Here is a 23,686-nt window from a genome sequence, read left to right as displayed (position 1 = left end):
GTAACAAATGTTTTATCCTCTCAATACACTGTATTTAATTATTTTAACAACCTTTTTTTATAATACTGCATGACATATTTGTGTGAAACTATTTTGCTTGTTTACTTTTGGAGCTTTTCTCCCCGGGCCTCCACTGAAAATGGAAATATATCCAGCTGGACAAGCCCGGTTAACAAATGTTAAATAAATAAATAAAATCGCCTGATTTATTGTGCTTTTTTAGTAAATCTGCTGAAAGCAGGCATCGGGAATGGAAAAAGAGGGAGTTCCCATCCGCTGATGTCATTGTGACATCACAACATGGGTGGAAAGTGGGTGGGAGAGGGGCGGGAATGGGCAGGGTTACAGACAATGTGAGGGGTGTGGCCTTACTCCAATTTTAGCTACAACAAAAGGTGGCAAACCTATGCCAGAGGGAAGAAAGTGATATGGCATTCATGTTGTTATCAAGCCTTTGGACAGGTACTTAAAGGGGGCATTATACTCCAGGACTGGCTTTATCAGTGTGGAATACAATGGAATGATCACATACATGGACCTGGATGCCATACCCTTAGTAATAAGCTGTGCAATGAAAAGGGCTTTCTTACAATTGTGGATATATTGTGATCAAAGGACAGTTCATTGCCTGCATAGGTTCCCAGTTCCTTAACTGCTGGATCAATTTTTAGGGGGTGTGTTGTCAATTTCATCCTTACAACCTCGCTTGCTGAAGGATACTATTATATATTTTTTGGCATTTACTTTCAGTCCATGGTTTTGACATCAGCTACTGGTTTAAGAAAGACCCTCTTGGAAAATGTAGGTTTTCTCTGGGGGGTTATGATGGTACCAAGTTTACAGTCATCTACATACTTGGTCAGCCATAAACTCTCAACAGTAGCTTTGAGTTCCAAAAAGTCATTGCCAAAGAGGAGTGGCCCAAGGACAGAATCCTGGGGTGTGCTGCTAGTGACAGGTCATTTGGCAGAGGTTGAGCAGTGCACCCTAATTTCCTGGGTTCTATTTGTGAGCCAATTTGCTATTCGAGTTACAAATGGATTAACATTTAGCTCTGATAGCTTATCAGTGGGTTGAAAGCCTTTGCAAGGTCTAGATATGTACTGATCTGCCCTCCTCCATCCCTTCACTAAATGCCTTGAAGAAGTCCCCAGGTTAAGTAGGCAGGATTTGCCCTAGACAAATCCGAACTGGCTAGGGTTGAGAGTTTGTACTTTTCCACAGCCTTACAGATGAGGTTGGTTAGACAGTACAGTTGTGTACACTTACCATAAATGTAGATGTTCGAGTGTATTCACTGTTGCAGTCATCACATTTGGGTTATCTGCTTGCAGTAGCCCTCAATCAGCCTGATTAACAAAGTATTGGGTCCTGCGTCAGCTGCTGTCCCTTCTTCCAGGACGTCAGTTCGTCAGGCGTATAAAACAAGCAGCCGAAGCCATTTGATCAGTTTTTCTTTCCCCAGATGTCAGGTGCCCCTCTAATGAGAAGCAATTAAATCTATAAATATACAAGGTTATACCCTCCAACAAAAAAGCAAATACACCAAAATGCTTTTGAGAATAGTAAAGGAGAGTAGAGGTATAGTCAAAGGAAGAAAGGGGGCTGGAGTGAGGGTAACCAGGACTGCAACAGTGAATACACTCGAACATCTACATTTATGGTAAGTGTACACAACTGTACTATGCTCTTCGTGTTTCACTGTTGCAGTCATCACATTTGGGTAGATTCCTAAAGCTAAGGATGGGAGGAGGAATTTAGATAGCATTAGGACCAGCTATAAGGTCCTGCAAGACTGCAATGGCAAAACCAGCTCTGAATTTAGAGAAAATTGGCAGATGGTAATGCTTGGTGAAAGTATGTACAGAACTCCAGGTAGCAGCTTCTAGGATGTCCCTGGTAGGGATGCCTCTGAAAAAGGCTGTAGAGGTAGATGCAGCCCTGGTTGAGTGAGGTCTGATCCCCTGTGGGATAGGTTTTCCATGGTGCTTGTAGCAGAAATGAATGCAATGGCCTATCCATTTGGAAATGGTTTGCTTTGAAATAGCCTTCCCCTCTGCCCCTGCAGCAAATGCCACCAGCAGTTGATCAGATTTCCTTTGAGATTTAGCCCTGTCCAAGTAGAAAGTGCAGTTGTGTACCTACCATAAATGTAGATGTTAGAGTGCATTCACTGTTGCAGTCATTACTCTTGGGTTATCCTGCTGGCAGGCTACCCGCAGTCGGCCTGAATCCCAAAATCTTGGTCCGGCGTTGGTTGCTGTTGCCTCTTCCCTGATGTCAGTGCGCCAGGGGTATAAAAGATGCAGCCGACGCCATTTTCTTCAGTTTTTCTTGCCCCAGATGTCAGGTGCCCCCAAAAGGGTAGGCTAAAAATGATGCCAATAAACATGCATGTACTAAGGTAATCATTTCCTTCATCTACAAGCAAATACACTACATAGGTTGTATAGAATAGAGAAGTACAGATAAGACCCAGCAAAAGAAAGGGGGATGGTGGTAAGGTAACCTGGACTCAACAGTGAATACACTCGAACATCTATATTTATGGTAGGTACACAACTGTACTATGTTCATCGTGTTTCACTGTTGCAGTCATTACGCTTAGGTTGAATCCCAAAGCTGAGGATGGGTGGCTGGGGTTAAATAGGATTAGGAGAGGCTATGAGGCCCTGCAGAACTGCAGTGGTAAAGCCTGCTCTGGATTTAGAGTAGAGAGGTAAGTGGTAGTGCTTTGTAAAAGTGTGCACTGAACTCCAAGTTGCAGCCTCTAAGATGTCTTTGGGTTGGTACTCCTCTGAGGAAGTTATCCTGCTGAAGTGGCTGCTGCTCTGATTGAATGTGGCCTAATGCCCTTAGGCACTGATTTGCCATGTTGTGAATAGCAGAAATGAATGCAATGGCCTATCCATTTTGAAATAGTCTGTTTTGAGATAGCCTTTCCTTGTGGTCCTGCAGCATATGCCACTAAAAGTTGCTCAGTCTTTCTGAAAGCTTTAGTTCTGTCCAAGTAGAAGCGTAGCTGTCTGTGTATGTCCAAAGAATGCAGAAGTCTCTCACCCTTGTTCTGTGGGATTGGATAAAAGGTAGGCAAGTGAATGGTTTGGTTAAGGGACACACTGGACACCACCTTAGGCATAAATGTTGGGTTTGTCCTCAGAGAAACCATGTCTGGATGGAAAATGATAAAAGGTTCCATAGCCATGACTGCCTGTAACTCAGAGACTCATCTTGCAGAGGTTATTGCTAGGAGCAGAGCTGTTTTCCAGGATAAGAATTTTATATCAGCTGTTGAGGCTAGCTCAAAAGGAGGCAGTGTGAGTTTTTCCCAAGACATAATTGAGGTCCCATGCAGGTATTGGTGCTCTCCTTGGAGGTATAATGTTTTTGGCCCCTCTGAGGTACTGCCTTATTAAAGGATGAGAAAAGATAGGTGGTTCTGTATTGTAATGGACTGAAATGGCAGAGGCATGGATCTGATGAAAAGGATAGGCCTTTGTCCAGCATCTCAGTTAAGTATTGTAAAATCAAGGAATATTTGGTACAAAATGTCAATTCCTTGTGCCTGGTTCCACGCATAGAATCTCTTCTATTTTTCTGCATAAGATTTTCTGGTACTGGGCCTCCTGGCCTCCAAAATAACATCCATCACAGCTTTGGAGAGAGGAGTATTCTGAAGGGCTACATTATCTGCCATGCTGCCAGATTTAAGGTCCTGAGTTGGCTGTGCAGGATCTGAATGTTTTGTTGGGTCAGTCAGTGAGGAATATGAGGCAATGTCCAGGCTGGACCTTGAGACAAGTTCTTTAGGATTGGGTACCAGTGCTGGCGTGGCCAGTCTGGGGAAATCAGTATAATTTTTGGCTTCTCTTGTCTGACCTTTAGGAGTACCTTGGGGAGGAGAGTCAGTGGAGGAAAGGCATATACTGTTAGGTTTTTCCAGCTGAAGGATAAGGCATCCACTTTCCATGCTTGTCTGTGATAAGTCCTGGTGCAGAATCTCTGTAGTTGGCAGTTGTGAGGGGAGGCAAATAGATCTATGTCTGGGCATCCCCATTTCCTTGTTATCATGCTGAAGACTTGTGGATCCAGTTTCTACTCGTGGGGATCCATGAGGTTTCTGCTTAGTTCGTCTGCCAGAGTATTTATCTTTCCTGGCAGGAATTGTGCTTGCAGGTGAACTTGATAAGTCAATGCTGTGTCCCACAAAGTCATGGCTTGTCTGCAGAGAGGGTAGGAATGTGTGCCTCCCTGCTTGTTTATGTACCACATGACTGTAGTATTGTCCGTCTTTATCAGTAGTTGTCCTGGATGAAGTAGATCCTTGAAAGCTGTCAGGGCATTCTGAACAGCTAGCATCTCTTTTTGATTGATATGAAGATGCATCTGGCTTGCGGGCCATGTGCCCTGAATACATTTTCCTGCCATGTGGGGCCCCCAGGCATAATCTGATGCATCCATTGTTAAAGTCTGCCTGGCTGTGGGTAAAGTGAAAGGCTGTCCCTTGTTGTGGTGACAGGCCTGTTGCCCACCATCGAAACTCCTGCTGCAGGTGGGGATGAGGGTAATTAATGTCTCCAGGCTGTGGCAATGTTGAATCCAAACACTTTTTAGATACCATTGTAGTTTCTTCATATGCAGTCTGGCATATGGAATTAGCAGAATGCAGGATGCCATGAAGCCCAAAGCCTGCACATTTTTTCTTGCAGATAACTGGGTCTTTGTTGCCAACATTTTGAAGTAAGAAGTCAGTTGCCTTTGTTTGTCCTGCTTGAGACAAGCCATCTCGGCAATTGTATTTATGCTTGCACCCAGGAATATTATCTCTTGAACGGGTACTAGTTTTGATTTATTTTTGTTTACTGTGTACCCTAGGCAAATTAGTAATCTTTTTACAAACGCCAGATGCTTTAGTAGAATGTCTTGTTCTCTGCTTGAATAAGGCAGTCGTCCAAGTAAGGATATATTTGAATTCTGCTTTGTCTGCAAAATGCAATTACTGGTGCGAGGCATTTTGTGAAGACCCTGGGCACAGTAGATAAGCCGAAGGGCAGTGCAGAGAATTGATAGTGCATTGAGCCAGCTTATGAATCTGAGGTTTCTTCTGCAAGATTGTCTGATTGGGACATGCAGGTATGCCTCTTTTAGGTCCAAAGTTACAAGCCAAGCCTTCTTGCCCAGCATGGACAGAAGCTGCTGCAGAGTCAACATTTTGAATTTTGGAACTTCCAGAAATGTGTTTAGAATAGACAGGTCCAGTATTGGTCTCCAGGCTTTGTCCTTTCTGGGTACCAAGAAAAGTCACAAGTAAAATCCTTGTCCCTGCTCTTGCTGTGGTACTCGCTTAATGGCCCTCATGTCCATGAGGGATGAAACTTGCTTTTGTGCCCATTGATTGTGTGGCAGGTCTGGCATACCTTTTGCCCTTGGCAGGGTGTGAAAGTGGAACTTGTAGCCCTGAGACACTACATTCAGTTCCCATTTGTCCTGGGTGATCATGTGCCAGTTTTGTGAAAAAAGTACTAGTTTTCCCCCTAAGGGGGCTGCCAAAAGATAAGTGCTTGGTGCTGGCAGAGGAAAGTCATTGGGACGGTTTCCTGTATGGCTGTGATTTGTCTTCTCCGCTTTTGGAGGTAGAAGCACCCCATTGTTTAGGCCTGTATGAGCCTTGGGGCTGGAATCTGCCTCTGGGGCATCTGTATCTGCCTCTTTGTGGCCTGTCTGACACTGGAAAGGACCAATTTTTTGTAGGCCAGTCCCTGCTAAATCTGGGTGGCTGCACCTGTAAGAAATCCTTAACTGTCTGCATAGATTTTGCTTTGTCCTCCATTTTCTTCAACACCTCTTCTGCTTTAACACCAAACAAAGTATCATGCTGTAATGGAGCATCTAATAATTTTGCTTTAACATGATCAGGCAGACTCTGTTCCTTTAACCAAGCATGACTCCTAATGACAGAACCCGTAACAGCGGCCCTGCAAGAGGCTTCCAGAGAATCAAAACCACATTGCAAAGTATGCTTTCCCACATGTTCAGTTGCATGCAATAAATCCTGCATTTCCTTGTTTTCTGCACATTCAGAATTTAACATTTTCTGTTTAAGTAGTGACATTAAGTATTGCTGATATTTAAGCATATGAAATTGACAATTTAAAGCCCTCACAGCCAATGTAGCAGAAGTGTAAACCTTTTTCCATCTGTCCAGTGCTCTTGAATCCCTATCTGAGGGGATAGGGTTTTTGTTTTTTGCAGTGGAAGCCTTGACCCCTTTGGGACCCTGAGAAATAGTTTCTGGGTCATCAGCAGGGTTTTTATAAAGAAATTTATGTGAATCTTGAACCCTGTAGTATCTGTCTGGCTTAATAGGTGCAGGAGGTAAAGAGTCAGGAGACAGGCCGGACTCTGAAAATACATCATCTACAATGTCTAAAACAGGGGGGATAGCAAGAGGCCTATGCTGAGGTAGTAAAAGAAAGTCTCTGAGCCTTTTCTTAGATTCTGAGTAGTCTTGGCTCTCCCAGTGGAAGTGCTCCCTCATGATATGCAAGGTTTCCCCAAAAGAATAATCCTCAGGGGGAGAGGTTGAAGGCACAGATTCTACAGCATCAGAATCCTCATAGGGAGGAAGAGAGTACTCCTGCTCAGAAGAGGAGTCAGAGGAAATGGAAACCTGATCTGAAGATTCATATTCTGTCTCTTGCCTAGGCCTCTTATCAGGAGGGGGATGGGAACCCTTGATCAAAGTAATTAGGTCTTCGGCCATTTTGAGCATCTGGTTTTTTTAGGCATGGAGGCCTGTCCATGGGCTTGCTGCACTTGTTTCTTTGTCTTTAGTGGTGCTTTAGTCTTTGCCTTTGAAGCTGTAGTCGGTTTTACATATAACTGTGCAGGCCTGAAAACACCCTCAGAAGCGGATTCCTTTTCAGCGGCTCCGGACCCATCTGAGGGAATATTTTCCAACTGTTCAATACCTTGAGTTTCCAGTGGCCTAGTCTGCTCCACATGGGAGTCGGAAGCGGCCTGCGGCTCTGAGGTAGTGGGTGTCAGGGGCTGTGAAAGCGCCTCACTGAGAACCGGCGACTGGCTTAGAAGAAGCCTCGTCGTCAGTTTTGGACCTCGGATGCCTGTCCTTTTCCTTGCGTTTCTTGTGAATTGCGGTAGTCGGATGGCTATCGACAACATCGTGTAATTAAATCTTCGGCCAAAGTAATGAAATGCAAAATTGTACCGATGCTTAATAGTGCGTTGGTTAAATCTAGCACAAAACCTGCAATTAGCAATGTCGTGATCAGGGCCTAGGCAAGGAATACAATAAGAATGGAAGTCCTTATGAGGTATTTGCTTCCCACAAGAAATGCAATTATTAACTTTTTCTGACATCGGTCTGGAGCAAGAAAAAAGTTTCCCTAACAGGGTACTTAGCTTTAAATGAAGACTTCGGATCTGAAATTGAACATGAAAATAGGAGTCGGCCGACCGGCACTTGCAAACTGCTTCTGCTTCGGGCACCGTGCAGCAAGAAAGACTGAAAAAAATGGCGTCGGGCTGCATCTCTTATACCCCTGATGCACTGACGTCAGGGAAGAGGCGACAGTAACCGATGCCGAACCAAGACTTTGGAATTCAGGCCGACTGCGGGTTAGCCTGCCAGCAGGATAACCCAAGAGTAATGACTGCAACAGTGAAACACGATGAACATTCTAAGTGGTCTGTGCACGTCTAAGGAGTGCAGTATCCGTTCCTCTTTGTTCTGTGGATTAGGAAAGAAGGTTGGCAAATGAATGGACTGATTAAGAGCCACACTGGATACCACCTTGGGCATGAAGGAGGGACTAGTCCTGAGGGACTCCCTGTCTGCGTGAAAGATGATGAAAGGCTCCACTGCCATGAGGACCTGTAATTCAGATACCCTTCTTGCTGAAGTGATTGCTAAATTGAAAGCTGTTTTCCAAGAGAGGAATTTTAAATCCGCAGTGGCAGCTGGCTCGAAAGGAGGAAGGGTGAGATTTGCCAATACAAAATTAAGGTCCCAGGCTGGAGTTGGGGCTCCCCTGTGTGGTTGTAGATTTTTGGCCCCTCTGAGGAACTGCTTAAGCAGTGGATGAGAAAAGAAGGGAGGTTCTGTGTTATAATGAGCTGAAATAGCTGAGGCTTGACCATTGATGGAGGAGAAAGACAGGCCCTTGTGAAAGAAAGTCTCTGAGCCTTTTCTTAGATTCTGAGTAGTCTTGGCTCTCCCAGTGGAAGTTCTCCCTCATGATATGCAAGGTTTCCCCAAAAGAATAATCCTCAGGGGGTTGGTTGCACAGATTCTACAGCATCAGAATCCTCATAGGGAGGAAGAGTACTCCTGCTCAGAAGAAGAGTCAGAGGAGAGGAAATGAAAACCTTAAGTATTGTAAAATTCTGAGGTAAATTGAGCACTGCTGTGCTCATCCCTTGAGCTTGGTTCCAGGCACAGAATCTTTTCCATTTTTCAGCATAAGATTTTCTAACACTAGGTCTCCTTGTCTCTAAAATGATATCCATCACTGGTTTACTGAAGGATGGTAAAGGAGAGATTAGGTAATTAGCCAGGATGCTAGGTTCAGTGTATGAAGCTAAGGGTGCAGAATCTGGTTCTCCTGCTGAGACAATAGGGTAGGAGTCTGAGGCAGGTGCCATGGGGCCAACAGTGACACACTGCACAAGAGGGGGTACCAGTGTTAGCATGGTCAGTCTGGTGCAATCAAAATCGTCCTTGGTTTGTCTTGTTTGATCTTTAGTAGTACTTTGGAGAGCAGAAGCAGAAGAGGAAAGGCATAAACCGATAGGTTTTTCCAGCTGAAGGACAGGGCATCCACTTTCTAAGCCTGTTTGTGGGGAGTTCTTGTGCAAAAATTGCCCAATTGATAGTTCTAGGGGGAGGCAGACAAGTCTATATTTGGGCTGCCCCATTTGCTTGCCAACATGTTGAAAATCCTTGGTAACAGTTTCCACTCGTGTGGGTCCATGAGGTTTCTGCTTGGCTTGTCTGCCAGTGTATTTATTTTTCCTGGCAGGAATTGAGATTGTAGATGCACTTGGTAGCTCAAGGCTGTGTTCCACAATGCCATGGCTAGTCTGCAGAGAGGGCAAGAATGTGTACCCCCCTGCTTGTTTATGTACCACATAACAGTGGTGTTGTCCGTCTTTACCATTAATTGTCCTGGAAGAATGTGGTCCTTGAAGGCTGTCAGAGCAATCTGTACAGCCAACATTTCTTTTTGATTGATATGCAAGTACATTTGACTTGGGTTCCATTTGCCCTGAATGCACTTCCCTGCCAGGTGAGCCCCCATGCATAATCTGATGCGTCTGTTAGGGTTTGGGCAGCAGGGGGTTGTGTGAACGGTAGCCCCTTGTTTTGGTGGCAGGCCTCTGCCCACTAAAGAAACTCTAGGCGTAGGCAAGGAATGATAGGAATCATTTTTTCTAGATACTGAGAATGTTGACACCATAAGCTTTTTAGATACCATTGTAGTTTCCTCATATGCAGTCTTGAATACGGAATTAGAAGAATGAAGGAGGCCATGAACCCCAAAGCTTGTAGTATTTGCCTTGCAGACAGTAGGGTTTTTGTGGCCACTTGTTTGAAGTAGGTTGTCAAATAAATTTGTTTCTCTGGCTTGAGGAAAACCATCTGGGAAGTTGTATTCAAGCTTGCACCCAGGAATATGATTTGTTGACAGGGTACCAAGTGTGATTTCTTTCCGTTTATGGTGTGCCCCAGACAAGTTAGCACTCTTTGTACAAAGGCCAGATGATTCAAAAGTATGCCCTGGCTTTCTGCCTGAATTAAACAATCGTTCAGGTATGGGTATATTTGGATATTTCTTTGCCTGCAAAATGCAATGACTGGGGCTAGGCACTTTGTGAATACCCTGGGCGCAGTAGATGAGCCAAAGGGCAGTGCAGAGAACTGGTAGTGATTGTAGCCTGCTTTGAAGCATAGGTATCTTCTGCAAGATTCCCTGATTGGGATGTGCAGGTATGCTTCCTTTAAATCAAGTGTTACCATCCACGGATCTTTTCCTAGCATAGGAAGCAACTGAAGAGTCAGCATCTTGAATTTTGGAATCACCAAAAAGGTGTTTAGAGTAGACAGTTCCAGAATAGGACGCCATGAATTGTCTTTTCTGGGTACCAGGAAAAGTCTTGAGTAGAAACCTTGTCCTTCTTCCCCTTCTGGTACAGTTTGAACAGCCTTTATGTTAAAAAAAAGAGAGAGTATTTGCTTTTGAGCCTCTGCCCACTGATTTGGGGGTAGATCTGGCCAACCTTTTGGCATTGGTAATGTGTGGAAGTGAAATCTGTATCCTTGGGACACTATATTTAAAACCCATTTGTCCTGGGTAATGAGTTCCCAGTTTTTGGCTTGCAGACCAATCTTTCCTCCTAAAGGAGCATTCAGTTGAGAAGTGCTTGGAAGTTTTAAAATCAAGTCATTGAGACAGTTTTCCATAGGAGGGATTCTTACTACTTCCAGATTTGGAAGCGGAAGCCCCCCACTGCTTAGTGTTGTGCGTACCCTGGGACTGAAACGTGGGGTTTCTGCTGTGTCTGGGTTTGGATTAAGAAGGCCTGGAAGGAGCCAGAAAGGACCAATTCTTAGAGGGCCAATGCCTACTAAATCTTGGAGGCTGAACTTGTAAAAAGTCTTTAACAGTTTGGATAGATTTAGCTTCATCTTCCATCTTTTTAAAAACTTCCTCAGCTTTGTTGCCAAACAGGTGGGCCTGATTTAAGGGAGCATTCAACAGTTTAGCTTTAACATGATCAGGCAAAGAATGCTCCTTAAGCCAGGCATGCCTTCTGAGTACAGACCCAGTGACAGCAGCCCTTCAAGAGGCCTCTAAAGAATCAAACTCGCATTGCAAAGTATGTTTTCCAACCTGTTCAGCAGAATGCATTAAATCCTGTAATTCCTTATTTTCAGCACAGTCAGGAATCAACATCATTTTCTGCTTAAGCAATCCAATAACATGTTGTTGATACTGGCAGTTTAAAGCCCTAATAGCCAAGGTTGCAGAAGTGTAAACCTTCTTACCCCATCTATCCAGCGCCCTGGAGTCTCTATCGGAAGGGGCAGGGTTTTTGGTAGTAGAAGCCTTAATGCCCTTGGGTCCCTGTGAAATAGTCTCTGGATCCGCAATAGGATTTTTAAACAGGAACTTGTGAGAATCAGGAACCCTGTAATATCAGTCAGGTTTTCTGGGAGCAGGAGGCAAAGAATCAGGGGTCAAACTAGATTCCAAAAAGGCATCATCAACAATGTCTAGTACAGGAGGTATAGCTAAAGGTTTAAGCTGAGGCAAGAGTAAGAAATCCCGAAGCCTCTTTTTCGAATCAGAAAAATACTGGCTTTCCCAGTGGAAATGCTCCCTTAGAGTGTGCAAGATTTCACCAAAAGAAAAATCCTCTGGAGGGGAAGCAGAGGGAATAGAGTCCTCTGCATCAGGATCCTCATAAGTAGATAAGAGTAAATCCAGATCATCAGAAGAATCAGAAAAATCAGAATCCTGGTCAGGCGATTCATAAACAAATTCAGTCCTAGGTCTCTTAGAAGAGGGAGGTTGGCTTCCACTGATTAAAGTTATAAGATTTTCAGCCATTCTTATTTGTTTTTTAGGCACTGCGGCCTGAGCATGCAGCCTGGGCGTCAGTTTTCTAGGTATGGTTCGAGGTTTAGGCCTTAAAGAAGAAGGAAGCATCGGTTTAATAAGCAAGTCTGTAGGCCTGAATACACCCCTCAGAAGCCGGTGCCTGCACAGCAGCTCTGGACCCATCCAAGGCAGAGACATCTGCAGGTTCCACAGTTGAAGCATCTCGCGGCATACCAGACTCCGAATGGGTCTCAGTAGAGGCCTGCAAATCAGAAGTAGTGGGTATCAGGGGCTGCAAAAGTGCCTCACTGAGTATTGGTGAACTGGTTACTGGCTTAGGAGAAGCATCGTTGGCAGCTTTGGACATAGGTGGCCTGTCTCTGTCTTTATCTTTGTGTTTTTTCAGAATTCCAGTAGTCGGATGGCTTACCGACGACATTTCTGGATAAAGTACAGTTTTGTACCTACCATAAATGTAGATGTTCATCGTGCATACAGCTGCAGTCATTACAGATGGGTTATCCTGCCGTCAGGCGGGTCCTCGGCCGGCCGAATTCCAAAGTCTAGGTCCGGCGTCGGTTGTCGTCACTTCTTCCCTGACGTCAGTGCGGCAGGGGTATAAGAGGGGCAGCCAACGCCATTTTCTTCAGTCTTTCTTGCCGCGCGGTGCCCGAAGCAGAAGCAGTTCGCAAGTGCCGGTCGGCCAGCTCCTGAGATTTACGAAAGTATTTCAGCCTAAGTCTTTTTGAAAGCTAAGTACCCCGTTGGGGAAACTTTTCTTGCCTTAGACCGATGTCAGACAAAGTTAATAATTGCATTTCTTGTGGTAAGCAAATACCGCATAAGGATTTCCACTTTTTCTGTATACCTTGCTTAGGCCCAGACCACAACGTCTCGGCCTGCCGTTTTTGTGCTAGATTCAGCAAGCGCACTATTAAGCGTCGGGCGGAGTTCGCCCTTCACTTTTTTGGCAAAAAATGTAATTATATTACGTCGTCGGATACTCTGACTCCAGTTTTGAGCAAAAAAAGCAAAGATAAGGACCGACATACGAGGTCCGCACCATCTACTGAAACCACGCTAAGGTCGACTACCGGTTCTCCGGTACTCAGCGAGGCGCCTACGCAGCCCCTGAATACAGATGACACTACATTACCGGTGTCTTCAGTACCCGAGGTCGCAGGCTCCTCGGCCCCCATTCCTACTACAGATACTGACGCCACTCCTGGCGGGGAAACTCAGAATTTAGACAGCCCTGCCTTTTCTCAAGGGGTCTTCAGGCCTTCCTCCTTCTCTATTAAAGCCTTCACTAAATCTAAAGCAGCCATGAAAACCAAAAAACAGGTTCCTCAGACCCCCTCTCTCAAGGCACCATGCCTAAAAAGCAGATGCTTAAAATGGCTGAGGATTTGATTACTCTTATCAGGGGTTCTCAACCCCCCTCTGACAAAAGGCCCAGAATAGAGGAAGACTACCCTTCCTCAGATCAAGCTTCTATTACCTCAGAACTATCTGAGGACCAGGATTATGCCTATTCTCCATTCAAAGACTCTGATGCAGAGGAGACTATTCTCTCGGTCTCCCCCCCTGAGGACTTCTCTTTTGGGGAAACCCTGCATACATTGAGGGAACACTTTCACTGGGAAGGCCAAGATTACTCAGATTCTAAGAAAAGGCTCAGGGAATTTCTTCTGCTCCCCCAGCATAGGCCCCTAAAATTACTGAACCGAGAACCGAAATATTTAGAGGCGAAAATATACTGATGACGGATAGTGTGTTGATTAAATAAGGCACAAAACTGACAGCAAGGTACGTCGTGGTCAGGACCTAGGCAAGGAATACAGTACGAATGAAAATTTTTGTAAGGTATTTGCTTTCCACAAGAAATGCAATTATTAACTTTTATTGACATCGGTAAGGATCAAGAAAAAGTTTCCCCAACAGGGTTCTTAGCTTTAGTTTAAGACTTGGGTTCTGAAACTTGAAAACGAAAATTTCAGGAGTCGGCTGACTGGCACTTGCGAACTGCTTCTGTTTCGGGCACCGGACGGCAAGAAAGACTGATGTAATGGTGTTGGCTGTATGTTTTATACCCCTGACGTCATGGAAGAAGGGACAGCAACTGACGCAGGACCCAAGACTTTGTTAATCAGGCCGACTGAGGGCTACTACAAGCAGATAACCCAAATGTGATGACTGCAACAGTGAAACACGAAGAACATCTATGGTTCTATAACCTCCTGCGTCAGTAGATGCCCCACATTTGAACAAGGGGATGACAATTTCTGTTCTCCATTCACTTGGCACAATGCTTGTTTGGAGACGGATAATTAATAGTCTCTGTAAGAGGCCTGAGAGGTCCTCTTTCATGCTGGCAGGTAAGCAGTCTGGTATGTTACCTAGTCCCATAGAAGAAGTGCTCTTGACCTTAAATAGTGCCTTGATTACTTGTTCATGGGTGATTTTTTGGGGGGCTGTAGATGCAAAGTATGAGCTCTGGGAATGTAGGGTGGGTGAAGTCAAAGCTAAATTTATCCACTGGTAGAGTAGTTACGTCCTTTGGGTCAGAATATGTGATGTCATTTACAATTAACTTTGTGCAGTGCTGAGCATTGTTAAGTTTTCTAAAGTAGTTGGGTTTTATGCTTGCCCTTTACCTGGGTGGCAAGTTTTACCTCTTATCTGACTTTGACTTAACAGGGAACTATAGCCCCTAATGTAAAGTTTAGTAACAGCTTTTATTGTATCTTGACAACTACACTTATCTTTATGTGCAATTAGTATTTTACTTTTATTATAGAGCCTGTTTATATCAGGATTCCAGCACAGGGACTTATTTTTGAATCTGGCATTGCACTTACTTCACAGAACAGATACATCTACTCATATGTGCTTAAAATTTGGCAATAAAGGATTCCACTCAGCACTGGGGTCAGTGAACTGGAAGGGAACGATGAATTTCCCAGGTCATCACTCAGCTTCAATAGATCAGCCTTGGGATAATCTCTGAATAGAGGTACTGGTGATGTTTCTAGCTTCAGTTTAAGGTGAATGTGACAACTATGTGGTCCGATTTGACCAGAGAGTGACTTATGACAGGTAGGGAGCAGAGCTGTCTCATACTACTAAAGATAAAGTGCAGGACTTTATTGACCCTGGATGGGGTGCAGACTAACTATTCCAGATTGTATTGAAACCCAGAAATCTCTGGGCATACATCTGAAAGAATTTATACATCTCCCAGCTAATGGATGGGTAGCTGGAGTCCACTAGGAGAATGGTGTTTAGTTAATACATAGGGACTCCATGCTAGTTAGGTAGGAGTTGTGGGCTGAAGGTTACACAGAAGGAATCCTATAATTAGCCATGATGTGGTAAAGGGTCTTGTTAATGGTAAACTGTAAGTGGAGGAGTTCCAGATTGTTATATTGTCACCTAATCTGGACATGTTTTTTTTTTTATTATTTTTTTAAACAAATAAGGAGACACTTCTGCCATTAGTGCCTTCATCTGGTTTCCTGAAGGTGTAGTAGGTATTGCTCTTGAACCAGGTCTTCATGATGATGCATATATATCAGTGCTTCCCAGGGTAAGCAGTGCCTGTATGGAGTGGAGTATGTTTTATTAAGGCTCCAAGCAATAAGCAGCAATATCTTTATTTATTTTGTATTCTATTTTATGTTAGAAGTTTTTAAGAAGAGATGTTGCCTAAAAAAGGCTCTATGGCAGTGGACAAGTATTTATCCAAAAAGTACAGTTGTGTACACTTACGATAAATGTAGATGTTCGAGTGTCTTCACTGTTGCAGTCATCCCTGTAGGGTTCTTCCTGCCGGCAGGCAGCCCTCAGTCAGCCAGAATCCCAAAGTCTGGGTCCGGCGTCGGCTGTTCAGTCATGCTCCCTGACGTCAGAGCGCCAGGAGTACAAAGCTGTCAGCCGACGCCATGTTCTCCAGTTTTTTTTGCCCCAGATGTCAGGTGCCCAAAAGTGAAGGCTAATAGTAAAACAAAAATGTAACATACAACAAACCCCATACCCTGTAGAAAATACACCTCGGAAGAAGGGTGAAGTAGGAAACCACACTAATAAAAGTATAAGAGGGGACAGGAGGGTGGGTAACCCAGACTGCAACAGGAAGACACTCAAACATCTACATTTATGGTAAGTGTACACAGCTGTACTATGTTAGTGTTTCACTGTTGCAGTCATCACTGTAGGGGTGAATCCCAAAGTTGAGATACAGGGTGGTGGTTATAGAGTAGAAGGGGAGGCTAGAAGGCCCTGCAAGACTGCAGAAGCAAAGCCTGCCCTACACTTAGAATAAAGAGGGAGATTATAGTGCTTAGAGAAAGTATGCACTGAACTCCAAGTTGCAGCTTCCAAAATATCTTTGGTAGGTACTCCCCTGAGAAAGGCAGCTGAAGTAGCAGCAGCTCTGGTAGAGTGAGTCCTAATTTTTCCTGGGAGTTGCTTTCCATGATGAGAATAACAAAATCTGATTCCATGAGCAATCCATTTAGAAATTGTCTGTTTTGAAATAGCGTTGCCTTGGGAATTTGCTGCATAAGAAACAAACAGTTGCTCTGTTTTCCTGATATCCTTGGTTTTGTCCAGGTAAAAATGAAGCTGCCTGTGCACATCCAAGGAATGCAAGATCCTTTCCCCCTTATTTTGCGGATTAGTGAAAAAAGTTGGCAGGTAAATAGTTTGATTTAAAGCCACTTTGGAAACCACTTTAGGCATTAAAGTAAGATTAGTCCTTAAAGACACCCTGTCTTGATGAAAAATAATATAAGGTTCCACAGCCATGAGTGCTTGTAACTCCGAGACTCTCCTGGCTGAAGTCAAAGCCAGTAGGATGGCTGTCTTCCATGATAAATACTTAATATCAGATGTGGCAGCAGGCTCAAAAGGAGGCAGAGTGAGTTTTTCCAGAACATAGTTGAGGTCCCAGGCAGGTATGGGTGGTGTCCTAGGGGGCCTTAAATTCTTTGCTCCTCTGAGATATTAAGTGGATGCGAAAAGATTGGAGGTTCTGTATTGTAATGTGCAGAGATAGCGGAGGCATGTATTTTTATGGAGGAGAAGGATAAACCCTTATGTAACATATGTCTGTTAGGTAATGTAAAATCAATGGGATATTAGGAATGAGAGGATCCGAATCCTGAGCATGCATCCAGGTGCAAAATCTCTTCCATTTACCTGCATAAGATTTTCTAGTGCTAGGCTTTCTGGCTTCTAAGATGACATCCATGACCTGTTTGGGAAGGATAGGATTAATCATAGACCCTGAATACACCAGGCTGCCAGGCTGAGAGTTTTGATATGAGAGTGCAGAACCTGGCCCTGGTGTTGGGACAAAAGATTTGGAATCTGAGGTAGAATCCAAGGAGGCTCCTGGGATAGATTCATCAGTGTTGAGTACCAAAATTGACGAGGCCAATTTGGGGCCAGTAAAATCATCTTGGGTTTGTCCTGCTTGATCTTTAATAACACCCGTGGAAGAAGAGGTAGAGGAGGAAAGGCATAACCAGAGAGGTTCCTCCAACTGAATGAGAGAGCATCCACTTTCCATGCTAGTCTGTGAAATGTCCTTGTGCAAAAAATCTGTAACTGGTGGTTGTGGGGGGATGCAAATAGATCTATGTCCAGGCAGCCCCAGGCTTCTGTAATCATCTTGAATATTTGGGTGTCTAGCATCCACTCGTGTGGGTCTGACAGGTTCCTGCTCAGGCTGTCTGCCAGAATATTTTGTTTCCCTGGTAGGAACTGAGCTTGTAGATCCACTTTACAAGCTAGAGCTGTGTTCCATAGAGTCATGGCTAGTCTGCAAAGGGGGTAGGAGTGTGAACCCCCTTGCTTGTTTATGTACACATAACTGTGGTGTTGTCTGTCCATATCAGTAGTTGTCCTGGCTGTAGAAGATTCCTGAAAGCCAAGAGGGCATTCTGTACAGCTAACATCTCTTTTAAATTGATATGTAGGTGCTTCTGATCCTCTGTCCAAAAACCTTGCAGGCCTTTCCCCTGCAAGTGGGCTCCCCATGCGCAATCCGAGGCGTCCGTGGTTAGCACCTGGTTGGCTGGAGGCAGACTGAAGGCTTTCCCTTTGTTGTAAAGACATGCCATCGTCCACCAATGGAATTCCTTTTGTAGGCAAGGCAAGACAGCAATCTGTGCATCTAGACTGTGGCAATGCTGGGACCATACACTTTTTAAGTACCATTGTATTTTTCTCATATGTAGTCTTGCATATGGTATGAGAAGGATGCCGGAGGCCATGTAACCCAAAGCCTGCAGGAATTTCCTTGCAGTTAGCTGAGACATTAACGCCAAGGTTTTGAAAGTTGAAGCCAGCTGTAGTTGTTTTTCGGATGTCAGGAATGCCATCTGGGTTGTTATGTTTAGAAGAGCACCCAGAAAAGTTATCTGTTGTGCGGGTGTCAAATTTGACTTTTTTATGTTCACAGTGAATCCCAGGTACTTGAGGAGATTTTGAACAAATTCCAGGTGCTGGAGTACGACATCCTTGCTGTCTGCTTGAATAAGGCAGTCATCCAGATAAGGGTAAATCTGAATTCCCTTGAGTCTGCAATAAGCTACTACTGGTGCCAGGCACTTGGGTGAGGACCCTGGGCACAGCAGACAAGCCAAAGGGCAGCGCAGAGAATTGGTAATGTTTCGAGCCGGCCTTGAACCTGAGGTATTTTTCTGCACTCCTGTCTGACAGGGATGTGTAGGTAAGCCTTCTTTAAATCCAATGTCACCATCCATGCATTTTTGCTCAACACTGGCAGGAGCTGCTGCAGAGTAAGCATCTTGAACTTTGGTATCTCCAGGAAAGTATTTAAGACTGACAGATCCAGGATGGGTCTCCATGAATTTTGTTTTCTGGGAACTAGGAAGAGCCTTGAGTAAAAGCCTTGCCCAGTCTCTGATTGTAGAACCAGTTTGATGGCCCTCATAGCCATGAGGGATCCCACCTGGTTTAATGCCTCTGTCCACTGGTGTTTTGGTAGGTCTGGCCATCCGTTTGGTCTTGGCAAGGTATGAAAGTGGAATTTGTAACCTCTTAAAACTACATCCAGAACCCACTTGTCTTGGGTTATGTAAGTCCAATTTTGTTGAAAAAGTGAGAGTTTTCCACCTAGAGGGGCTTCCAGGGGACAGGTTCCTGGAGCCATGCAGGGGGAGTCATTGAGCCTGTTTTCTATAAGATTGAGGTCTGTCCTCTCCACCCCTGGGGGTGGAACCACTCCACTGTCTAGGTCTGTAAAAGGTCTTTGCTTGGGGCCTCCCTCTGGAGCGCCTATATCTACCCCCTGAGGCCTGTCCGAGCTGGGAAAGGACAAATTTTTAGTTGTCCAATTTCTGCTAAATCTTGGGGGCTGAACTTGTAAGAAACCCTTAACCATTTGCATGGATTTTGCCTTATCCTCCATCTTCTTTATCACCTCTTCAGCCTTAGACCCAAACAAAACATTATGCTGAACAGGAGCATTCAGTAACTTTGCTTTAACTTGATCAGGCAAGTTTTGTTCCTTTAACCAAGCATGCCTTCTAATGACTGTGCCAGTGGCAGCCGCCCTGCATGAAGCCTCCAAGGCATCAAAACCACAGTGTAAGCCATGCTTCCCCACTTGCTCAGTAGCATGCATCAAATCGTGTAAGTCCTTATTATCTGCACATGCAGAAATGGTGCCTAGCTTTTGTTTCATAACAGACATAAGAAATTGCTGATATTTTAGCATATGAAATTGACAATTTAAAGCCCTAATGGATAAAGTAGTAGAAGTGTACACTTTTTTGCCCCATCTTTCCAAAGCTCTAGAATCCTTATCTGACGGAATAGGGTTTTTAGCAGAGGCGGCCTTAACACCCTTAGGACCCTGAGAAATGGTTTCTGGATCAGCAGCAGGATTTTTGTAAAGGAACTGGTGGGAGTCAGGGACCCTGTAATATCTGTCAGGCTTAGCAGGGGCTGGAGGAAAGGAGTCAGGAGTTAAATTAGCCTCAGAAAGGACATCATCCACAATATCTAAAATAGGAGGAATAGCCAGGGGTCTGTGTTGGGGAAGAAGAAGGAAATCCCTAAGCCTTCTCTTAGATTCAGAATACTCCTGTCCTTTCCAGTGAAAATGTTCCCTCATGTCATGTAAAGTTTCCCCAAAAGAAAAATCCTCAGGGGGAGAAGCTGAGGGAATGGATTCCTCAGCATCAGAATCCTCATAAGGAGGGAAAGTATATTCCTGTTCAGAGGAAGACACTGAAGAAATAGATGCCTGATCAGAGGATTCATAATCCAATTCTTGCCTTGGCCTTTTGTCTGGAGGGGGATGTGAACCCCTAATCATGGTTAGTAAGTCCTCTGCCATTTTAAGCATCTGTTTCTGAGATTTGGGTCCCGGATCAGAAGAGGCCTGGGCTGGAGTCTTTGATTTAGAAGGAGTCTTCGCCTTTGTCTTTGCCTTTATCAGAAGCTGTGTAGGCCTAAAAACCCCATTGGAAGCTGGTACCTGCACAGCGGCTCCGGACCCATCCGAGGGAGCATTGTCCGAAGGTCCTGCAGCTGGAGTACTCAAAGGCCTAGTTGGCTCCTCGTGGGAGTCTGTTTCGGCAATCTGTTCTGAAATGGCCGACGACAGGGGCTGCAAAAGCGCCTCACTGACGACGGCCAAACCTGTAGCTGGCTCTGCTTGTAAACCGTCATCTGATTTGGACCTCGGAGGCCTGCCCTTATCCTTGCGTCGTTTGTGAACTCCGGTAGTCGGAAGCGTGTCCGACAACATATTGTAATTAAATCGCCTGCCAAAGTAGTGAAAAGCAAAATCGTACCTCCGCTTAATAGTACGTTGGTTAACTCTAGCAAAAAAACGAGAACTAGCTACGTCGTGGTCAGGGCCTAAACAAGGAATACAGTAAGAGTGGAAATCCTTATGAGGTATTTGCTTCCCGCAAGAAATACAATTATTAACTTTTTCTGACATCGGACTGGAGCAAGAAAAAAGTTTCCCCAACGGGGTACTTAGCTTTGAGTAGAAGAAGAAAGTCTTCAGAATGAAGCACGAAAAAATATCAGGAGTCAGCCAACCGGCACTTGCGAACTGCTTCCACTGCACGGCAAGAAAGACAGGAGAACATGGCGTTGGCTGGCAGCTTTGTACTCCTGGTTCTCTGACATCAGGAAGTATGATTGAACAGCCAACGCCGGACCCAGACTTTGGGATTCTGACCGACCGAGGGCTGCCTGCTGGCAGGAAGAACCCTACAGTGATGACTGCAACAGTGAAACACGATGAACATCAGGAAAGTACTGGGGGATAGGTGCAGGCTCTCACTCGACAAAGCAGTTAAGATCATCTACCATCTCCTTTCCGGCTGATATATACTGGACCATCTCTGTATGACACTAGAAGCTAAACTAATTGTTGATGTTAATCTTTTGTTTGAATTGTGGCATCATTCTTGGGTGATAGTAAAATGCTGCTGAAGGCTAGGTTCATACTTGCCTCAGCCACATTTTCTGAGAGCTCCACCACATATAACTTCATATAGTCCAGGAAGGTTACGTCTCATGTACTTTACACCCACGTGTACAAAGACTGTTTTATGTTTCCACTTGTGGTACAAAGACTTGAGCGCCTGAGTCATGTGGCAAATCCTGGCAAATAAGCAACTGACTGTTGCCCTCTCCTTGCACAGCCTGGTGAGTGGTGCATCAGCATGTTTCACAATGGAGTTACCTGTTATTAAGATGACTGATTGTGTGGAGGTTTGCCTTAAGACTGAGACAAGATATCTCATGCATGTTTCACTGTGGGTGCTGCCTGTGTTGTATGTTTGTAAGGCTGCTGATGGCATGTTTCTTAGACTACATTTAGAAGTCTTTTTTAGGTAAGTTACTCTTCAGAGCGTCAGCATATATAGGTTTTCCTATTTAGTTTGATCTGTTTGTGTGATAGGTTTAGTGCAGTCTTGTGTGATATGGACAACCCACTTGTTATCTGTAGTCTACACAGTTTGGTGGTACATACATCACTTTTTTTTTCACGGTGGTTTCCTTCCCTCTGTCTGCCAGCTATCAAGCCTCTCCCCCCACTCTATTTCAGTCAATTTACTTCCTAGCAGTGGGGAGTCCCCAGATATGGTAGGGTGAGGGTAGTCCAAAGAAGCAGGAGCCATCATTCAGGCAGACTTTAGGAAGTGTGGCTCTTGTCGGCAACTTGACACTCTAAGTCACTAATCCTACCCCAGGGTATGGAGATGGGCCTAACAGCATCATAGTGAGGACTCAAAATGCCCTCCTCCTGCAGTGCACACTCATTAATAAGGGATACAGAAGGTGGTGGCTCAATAAGCCAAAAGCACACCCCAAGATACCCACTATAATGCTGCCTCTCCTCTGAGGGATTACAGCCAAGTGCATTTTGTGCCGCCTCACCATATCCTCCACTACCATGACCACAAGTCTCTCAAACTGCAGAGTGAGTGTGGGTCACTTATGGTTGTAGTTGCAGTTTTTCCTTTTATAATATGGCACTGGCCTGCATGTGGCATTCAAATATCCATTTAGCTAGTAGGATGAGCAACAGAGTTAAATGCAAAGTCTTTCTCATAAAATACAGAAAACCTGTAAACCGATGTCTCCCCTCCTTTTTTAATCAGTGCAAACATTTTGCATTTCCTTTCTTTTTATAGGGAAAGAATTTCACCTAAGCTCAGAGGATTTGTAATCTGTGAAAACATCCTGACTATCTGATCTGTTAAACTGTATAAAATGAGGGAAGTCATTAAAAACCTTTGGCAACAAAATATGGACATTATATAGTACTTACTGTTGTCTGCTCCTCTTCTGCTTCAGAGTCACTTTCATCATCTGTAAGAGAAACAGAAAATAAAATTACTGCCATTCTCAGAAGACCCAAGGGTGAACATGAAAGAGACTGGCATTAATCCCATCATTATTTAAAAAAAAAAAAACTGCAGCAAAAAAAGAAAGTTATGGACTCACCATAATGATTGATCTGTGCTGTCTTATTTTCATCTGGTTCAACAGGTGGGTTTTGGATCCAACACAGATCCATTTGCGGCACTCCAAACACATGGATCTAGGGGTCTGACTCCTCCTCTACCCATAATCCCTATCGGCTTCTCCTTGAATATCTCAGATCGAGTTTGCCCACTAATCTAAGGTATGGCACTGGAAAAGTACAGTTTTGTACCTACCATAAATGTAGATGTCCGATAGATATGCAACTGCAGTCATAACATATGGGTTGTCCTGCCTCAGGCAGCCCTCGGTCGGCCGGATTCCAAAGTCTGGGTCCGACGTCGGCTGATGTCGCATTTCTCTCCGACGTCAGAGCGGCTGGAGTACATAAGCATCAGCCGACGCCATCTTCTTCAGTGTTTCTTGCCCCAGATGCCAGGTGCCCTCCAAGGAAGGCTGTAATCAAATTGGAAGACAAAAGCAGGTTTCCAGACAAATAAATAAGCAATAAACAGATACACCATAACAGATATCCCCAGCTAAGGATAACAGGGAGAGGAGTGGACCCAAGGCATAGAGGGGAAGGAGGGAGGGAAACCCGACTGCAGTTGCATATCTATCGGACATCTACATTTATGGTAGGTACAAAACTGTACTATGTCATTCAAGAATGCAACTGCAGTCATAACATATGGGTTGAATACCATAGCTTAGCTGGGGAGGTGGAATGCTCTAAGAAAAGGATGGTGTAGCTATCAATCCCTGCAGGACTGCCGAAGCAAAGCCTGCTCTGGATCTGGAATATAAAGGGAGGTTGTAGTGTTTGGAAAATGTATGCACGGAGCTCCATGTAGCAGCTTCTAGAATGTCTTTTGTAGGCACCCCTCTTAAGAATGCTGTAGAGGTGGCTGTAGCTCTGGTGGAGTGTGGTCTGACATTGGCTGGCACACTCTTTCCATGGAAGGAATAACAGAATCTGATGCAATGTCCAATCCATTTTGAAATAGTCTGTTTGGAAATTGCTTTTCCTTGTACTCCAGGGGCGTAAGCTACAAAAAGCTGATCAGACTTCC

The 23,686-nt window shown here is 44.6% G+C and overlaps 1 protein-coding gene across 2 annotated transcripts in view; it reads right to left on the bottom strand.

The window, feature by feature from the left end:
• Nucleotides 1–23,686, bottom strand: part of THOC5 (THO complex 5) — a 1,209,707-nt gene that overhangs the window by 534,810 nt on the left and 651,211 nt on the right. For both annotated transcript variants that reach the window (XM_044068466.1, XM_044068467.1), the window contains one exon: nucleotides 22,459–22,499. In XM_044068466.1, coding sequence (XP_043924401.1) covers nucleotides 22,459–22,499 — 41 coding nt within the window. The remainder of the gene's footprint in view (nucleotides 1–22,458; nucleotides 22,500–23,686) is intronic.

Source organism: Protopterus annectens, chromosome 4.part0, assembly GCF_019279795.1.
Source record: "Protopterus annectens isolate FY-2018-M chromosome 4.part0, PAN1.0, whole genome shotgun sequence".
In the NCBI taxonomy this organism is placed as follows: Eukaryota; Metazoa; Chordata; order Ceratodontiformes; family Protopteridae; genus Protopterus; species Protopterus annectens.
The sequence above is the reverse complement of the archived record's forward strand: the minus strand, read 5'-3'. Positions and strand labels throughout refer to the sequence as shown.